Raw genomic sequence first — 7,000 nt, 5'->3', positions numbered from 1 at the left:
TGATGAGTTCATGCGTCCCCGCGATTCATTCTCGGTAAACTCGCGCGCTAAATACGACCAGATACGTTTTTCAGGTCGTTTTTGTGAAAGTTTAACCGTTGTCCGCTAAATATGAATGGAAAAAAGTTATCTTTTGTCAACGGTCCATTACCCTGGTTCCAGAGGTTTCTTTTTCGCAGTCAGTAGCAGAGAGAAGAAAGAAAACCTCTCTAGGGCCAGGTCGGAGCGGTCCGTTCCGACCACACAGGGAACCAACCAGAATTTTCTGATACACTTTGTGCCGTTACATGAAGATCATCTTATCATGAGCTTCGGATAACTGGTCGCGTAAGCCTTCACGAAACGTCCCGACGATTTTCCATCCATAATGCATCACAGCCTTTAGCACTTCCGTTACAGCACGTACAATGTACCGGTACCTCTCTTAGAAATATTTTCCTCCATTGCATTCAGTCGTAAAAGCCACATAAGTAGCTATAAATCGCCGCGGTAATCACAGAGAACAAAGAAGTAAACAACTAAGACAAGGTAAGCTATTTTTTTTATTCAAATTCTTACGCCTCAACTGTTGTGTTTATTGTGGCTGTGTGAGAGAAAAGATTACGTAACTACCGTAGCCGAAAGAGTGTGCATTGGAGGCAATGCAGTTCGGCTAATCGAAATTCAGGCAATTTTACGTTATTCTGTATTATTGTCCGCACTTTAAAAGAAATGAGAATAGTTCATGATCACTGTCATGATACTCTATCCTCTCTACAAAACGTCCATAAATTGTAAAGCTCTAATATAATTAAAGCTTAAATTGCTTAAAAAGTCTACTTCTTAGCAATGTACTTTGAGTATAAATTTTTTTATAAAGCAACGTATTTGTAGCATAACATCTTTTTGACCTTTTCTGTATTATCGTCCTCACTTTAAAAGAAATGGGAATAGTTCATGACCACTGTCTTGGTACTCTATCCTCTCTACAATTTCTATTCAAATTATCAAATTAATTCAAAACATCAAGTTATTCAATGTATTTTAATGTACTCTTCATAATAATGTGAACTGTGAAGTCAAAAATCCAGCTAACAAGTTACGTTTCTTGCTGCTGTCAATCATGACAAAACTCTATGACCACTGAAAAAAGAAACAAAAATGAATCCAAATCTACAACTCACAACCACAGACATGATTTTTAAACCCATTGCAATCTTCCATAGGAAAAACGATGGAGACTGATACTACGACTATCAGTTGAGTAAGACAGGATAGAGCTTTGGTGATGAAGTTTCAGACTTAAAATTACGGTGTTGCCATGGGCAACTTTCCTTGTTTCCAATGGTAACAATATCGTCGCTTGCAATTTTGCGCACTTTGCTGCCGATGACATCTGGCTGTCGAGTGGCCATTGGAAACGAAGCCAGATGCCCTTGACAACAACCCACGTTACCGGTAAACACTAAAACCTGGTCACCAACATTTCGTTGCGCCTTACCAAACTGATAATTGAAGTACATTTACCCATAATTCTTAGCACACAAAAACTTAAACAATGCTCATAAAAACATACAGAAAAGTTCTAAGACCTTCAAACCCAACATACACAATGTCATTAACACAGGGACAAATAAATTGCAAAAATATGGCTTTCCTTGTACTTTATGGGCTGTGTACGGCTTGCATGGTATTGTGGTAAAATGTACTGCTGCCATCGTTTTTTCCAACGGAGAATTACATTGTGTTTCTGGAGAGGTCCTCCAAGATGACAGACAGTGGACAGTGGCAGAAAATACCAGCTTAAGATTGGGGAAATATTATTTGTGTTCACTTTAATGACCATTACTGGCAGGTAATGGACCGTGCCGCAGGTGAAGGCCACAAACTTGTATAAAGAACGTGAGCAGAAAAAAGTATTTTTGTTCTACCTGTATCAACTACCTCTTATGACAAAGATTTTTTTTTTGTTAAACAAGATGAACATTTTTATTACATGTGATAAGCTTGAAAATAGTTAAGATGGCCACAATTCAGCAGCAAATCTGTCTTACAACTTGACATTGAAGTAATCTTTTACAGGCACCATGGTGGCAGGACCATAAAAGTCCAACAGCCAAACATGAGTGATTTCAAGCTTCAATGTCTGCCAACCTAAAGGATAAAAAAAAAAGTTAAACTTCCTGCTAGCATAAATTCTGAGAAGCAACAGCTGCAGAGCATTGTCACACAAAAAGGCATATTTGAAACAGTGACATACAGGATCAAATTACCATAGTCTGTGAAAGCAGTCTTGCATTATCTCGTTGCCCCATTGCCATATTATTATATGACAATGGGGCAATGAGAGTGTACATTATAAAATGGCGTTATATATCAATCCGTTGGATTTAGAATCTACATAGTTTGGGAACTCACCATGATCTTTAGGCCATGTTTTCATCACGGGGTGTCTTGAGAACAAAGCATTTTGAGCAAACTTTTCCTCATCAGGGCCCACATGAACAAGCTGAAGAAATTGCGAAGAGTCAAAAGTACTCTTTGAGAATAAATGAATTTGATCACAGATGCAGACCTTTTAGGCGATCCGGCAGTTATTTTGAATTGTATTGTTGTAAAAAGCTATTGTGGGATGTTTAGGGGACAAATACATACTAATTTGCCCTGGAGCATCCCATAACAGCTATTTGAAACAGAATTCAAAATGGCTGTGTATCTTTGCCAAAAATGTCCATTTCTTCTGCTATCTCTGTCAATGAATTACTTGACTAGTACTTGTCACTTGAGTTCTGATATGCCCATGAATACATAAAAACACACCATCTTAACATCAAGCTTGGTCAATAACCATTTTGTGTTAGTCAATTATTGCATGACTATTATAATAGGCCTGCAATGCGAGCAAAGTAATAAGTTACATAGGTCTATAAACACGTTGCATGCTACGATGGTGGTCAATATTTAACACTTAATGACTGGTCCCGAGGGGGAACAGTGAATTTTGTTTCCTGAGAATCTCAATTCGTCTCAGGAAACATTGAGATTTGTGGAAACAAAATTCACTATTTCCCAAGGGACCAGTCATTAAGTGATTTGTTATATAGCAAAACAAATGGGTCAAACAGGTAGAAAACAAATAATCCCTTCATTGAGAAAATGATGTGCAATAGTGGTCAACATTTCACAGGTAACATTGAACTGTTTACTGTTTAATGTCATAGTTTTTGCAATGTTGCCGGCTCATCGCATTTGGAGGGAAACAGTTTCATTGTTAGATGTCATGTGATCATGAATTAGCCAATGAATGGGCACGCTGTAGCGGGAAAAACGCCAGCTATTTAACAATAACCTCTTACTAAATTAACAAGAGGGGCGTACTGAGAATACTTGCCTGAGGTTGTGGGAGTAGGGACTGAGCACAATAAGGTCCACACAAAAATGACCAAGGGTCAATATTGCCCAGTACAGCACGAGCAAGCTAGGTTAGTAAGTAGTTTATTATATGGCATTTTATTAAAATATATGGGTTATGACCATTTCCACGGAAATGGGTCAGTATGGCAAAATCCTGACCAAGAAGGAAGTAATCAGAATGGATTGGGTTTACCTAGAAACTACCATGCCATGTAATAAATTAAATACATCTTGACTTGAAATGTGAAACTTCTGAAATGACATACCTTTCCAATGACAGTGACTCTTGAGCACAGAGGTTCTTCAGGATCCCAGTCATGTTCTTTGCAATATCCACTCTGTGCTTCTGACAGTGCTAGGCTGGACATTGCATTTAACTCTATGTTTTTAACCACAGGGTCATCTTTTGTCAGGTAGAAGTATGGTACTCCTGTGCTATTAGTGACAGTACCGTCACTGAATGAAGCCGCCATTCCAAAAGGTGCCCCATCCATTGATGCAGAGATAGTTGATATGGATCCCCAGTCAGAATTGTGCACAATGTATCTTGCTGTGGATTGAGAATTAAACTACGAATAAGATTTTCTTTCCAACTGTCATTTTAGGTTACATTTCTTTGCAAGCCAGTGCTTCACTAATGTTTCAGAGAATGAAGACTGTGACAAAAAGTATTGTTTAGCCCCTCCCCTCCACTTTTCATTCAAGTCCACTGCTATTTCCATCACTTTATCATGTTGTCATAGTAGCAAGCTACCAGTACCCATCAAATAACTGTCCTCTTGGGTTGAGGGAGACACTGCAAGTGTTACCTGCCTCAATGATCAAGTAAGCTCAAACAAAGAAATGTTTTATCCAGAATAGAACCTTATAAGTGCCTAGGCACTTCAGCTCTTTTACCGACTGTAATTGGATATTATTAGATGGCTAGCTCTTCTAGTAGGCAGGCTGAACCAAATCCTGTGCTTTGATTGGTTACTTAAGTAGACACAATGGGGGCCATCTTGCCTGCTTGGGATTGCCTACTTTATCTCACAGGAGAATAGGTTCCTGTATGTCATATAATAGATCCTTTTTTTGACCAAGTCTGTACAGTCTAGATGACTGGATATTGGACTCAATTATTAATTGCATACAGTATTTATGAACCTGAAGTGTTACTGGTTACACATAAAAAAAAGATTTTGGTCAAAATCCAGCCATTCAAATGTCCTCATGCTTGGTCAAAAAACCACATGCAGTTAAAAAAAAATGTTTTGTACAATTCTCACCTGTTTTTGCCTTTTCAAATCTGGGTGGGGGGTCATATGTCTTCGTAGGGTGTGTCTTGTCTGTGGGACTAGTGTGTGTCTTGTCTGTGGAATCAGTGTGTGTTTGGCGTGTGGGATTAGAGTGTGTCCGACGTGTGGGATATGCAGGCTTAGACCAGGATCTAAACTCTGGAAACATCTTCATGTGGCGGCGCTCTTCTTCCATCCAAGAATCATGCATTTCTCCATAATCTTCAAAGTCTTCTCCAGGCTTAAGTTTATGAAAGTGGGCTTTGTACCCTTCAGGAATAATGTAAATACTGAGTATATATAAGCCATTGCTACCTTTAACACTTGATTGTTTGCTGAGCAATATCATCTTTAGTTGTCTTATTGTAACAGGGATAGAAATAAGCACTCGACTACTCACATGAGGCAAGCCTTAGTCTTTTTTCTCAAGTATAGATTGTACATTTTTTGGTGAATTTTTCAAGTTCACTTACTCCAATGATGAGTACTGTTATTCCCATAGTAGCATTACCACAAGAGTTTTGAAAACTGAAAATTGGGAAAATGAAGAAACAAAAACCTAAAAAATATTGACTGAAGAGGGGTACCTGTTGCAATAATTCAACTTCAGTTAGAAACCAACCAAGGGTTGTGTAAACAGGCCCTGAATAATGTAGTGAGGTTAATATATGGATCCAGGGGGGACTCCCATATAAAAAGAACAGGGGTACCAAGGTACCAAGATCCTACTTTGTGGGCGCAGCTTTAATTATTTTTCACCTCTAAGAGGTACCAGGAGCCTCCTAGAGGTACCAATTCTCAAACAAAACTTTATCTTCTGACAAATTATTTTGGCTCAATACCCTAAAAGGTACTGCAAATGCTCTCACTGTGGAGCTTTTAAGACTGAACACGCTAAGAGGTACCAAAACCTCTTTTTTAACCCCTAAAAGGTACAGCGAGCAGCCCGATCCTTTTTCAATGGGAGTTCCCACCCCCCTGGGATATGGATCACAAACAATATCTAAAGAATGATGCAATTCTTACTTGTGTCGACAATGAGTTACCAGTTTTACTACATTTCTACCTGAACATAAATGTCGTGTTTATAAGTGTTTGCTGTAAGATGACTGACACTGAATGACAAATAAGCCATAGTTTCCAACTACCCTTTTGCCAAGCTTTATCAAGACAAGTCATCATGCAAAACATTTTGTTTAAAAATGAGTTAGATTCATATGCAAATGAACACTCATGTAGGTGAAACATTTTCATACGTGTGTATGAATTGTCTCGCTTGGAGACTCATTTTGACACGCTGGCAAGAGGCAAATAGGAAGTAAGTGGCCTGTTGAATGGATATAAATAAAATAAATATTTGCAAGATCCTTTTTAGCATGTATGTTCATTTTTCAACTGATGTTAGTATTTGCTAGCTCCAATATGGTTGATTAAACTCCATATTTTAAGCCCTGATGAACTATCAAATATTAAGGTGATAAATATCTACCTTTGACATGACCGACATAGCCTCTGACCATCTGTGCTCGAAAGTTCAGCTGAATGAAGAAGTTCTTACCTCAAATAGTCTGCTTATGGATATAACATATACTTACTTCGATTTTGGTTAATGGAGCAATTAAATGTTGGAAGAGTCATCTTACCAGCATCATATTAGAGCAATATTTATCAAAAGGCTTTTTAACACCCACGAACAGATGATAACATCAGGAACTTTAAATTTTTAGCATGCAGCTAAGTTTCTGAACATTGGCTTTTAAAAAAGGCAACAGATAAATGTTTGAGGAGAAACGTGAAAGCGAAACAAAAGGATTCCAGACAACCAGGAGTACAAAAACAGGGGGGGAGTTTATGTCAACAAACTTTCTCAGCTCAATACTAACCCCACAATTAAGCTTAAGTATGAGCTGTTAAAGGGAGATGAAACGAGAAGAACGAATTTTGAGATACAAACAAACCTTGTTCATTGTACGAGTCTTTATCCTGGTGAGGACTGGGAAAGACAACCAGCGCAAAAAAGACACCAAATATAACAAGGAACGTCAGAGACACGCACGTTAATTGACAAAAATTGGCATCTTCCTCATTTTCGTCCACAACAGTAGTTGGAGGAGGAGTTTTGGGGTCGTCGTCAAAGAGTTTAACCTTATCTTCAGGCGAACCCATCACAAAATTAAAAATCGCCCAGAGGTGAGCTTTGTATTCCGGAAACGAAACGTCCTCTTCGATTAGTGAGCGTGACTTGTAAGCCTTCCTCCGCCTCCTCTTCCTCCTCTTATTATTTTGACTGTAAAATCGTTTTTGATTGGTGGGAAAGTAACCAATCAACA

The 7,000-nt window shown here is 38.5% G+C and overlaps 1 protein-coding gene and 1 long non-coding RNA gene across 2 annotated transcripts; one reads left to right on the top strand and one right to left on the bottom strand.

Moving 5' to 3' along the window:
- The first annotated feature begins 388 nt into the window (after positions 1 to 388).
- LOC149097646 (uncharacterized) lies at positions 389 to 3,992 on the top strand. Its single transcript, XR_016204149.1, has 2 exons — positions 389 to 528; positions 3,791 to 3,992. It is a non-coding gene; the product is annotated as an uncharacterized LOC149097646 (long non-coding RNA).
- On the bottom strand, positions 525 to 6,937 carry LOC149097645 (protein CREG1-like). The gene is made up of 5 exons (XM_089279502.1): positions 6,629 to 6,937; positions 4,662 to 4,940; positions 3,660 to 3,943; positions 2,398 to 2,488; positions 525 to 2,133 (listed from the first exon to the last, which is right to left on the bottom strand). The coding sequence occupies exons 1-5, from the start codon at positions 6,834 to 6,836 to the stop codon at positions 2,030 to 2,032; spliced, it is 966 nt and encodes a 321-aa protein (XP_089135628.1). The 5' UTR covers positions 6,837 to 6,937; the 3' UTR covers positions 525 to 2,029.
- Positions 6,938 to 7,000: the final 63 nt, after the last annotated feature.

The sequence above is a fragment of the Orbicella faveolata genome, unplaced genomic scaffold, assembly GCF_042242905.1.
Source record: "Orbicella faveolata isolate gen_17 unplaced genomic scaffold, um_ofav_v1 contig_47, whole genome shotgun sequence".
In the NCBI taxonomy this organism is placed as follows: Eukaryota; Metazoa; Cnidaria; class Anthozoa; order Scleractinia; family Merulinidae; genus Orbicella; species Orbicella faveolata.
This window is presented reverse-complemented; position numbering and strand designations above follow the sequence as displayed.

Excerpts from the sequence above, each read along its gene's own strand:
- LOC149097645 (XM_089279502.1), bottom strand. The coding sequence starts at position 6,836 with ATGGGTTCGCCTGAAGATAAGGTTAAACTCTTTGACGACGACCCCAAA. Across the intron at positions 3,944-4,661 it reads ATTTGAAAAGGCAAAAACAG|CAAGATACATTGTGCACAAT; the intron begins GTGAGAATTGTA and ends CTCAATCCACAG. Across the intron at positions 2,134-2,397 it reads AACATGGCCTAAAGATCATG|GTTGGCAGACATTGAAGCTT; the intron begins GTGAGTTCCCAA and ends TTTATCCTTTAG.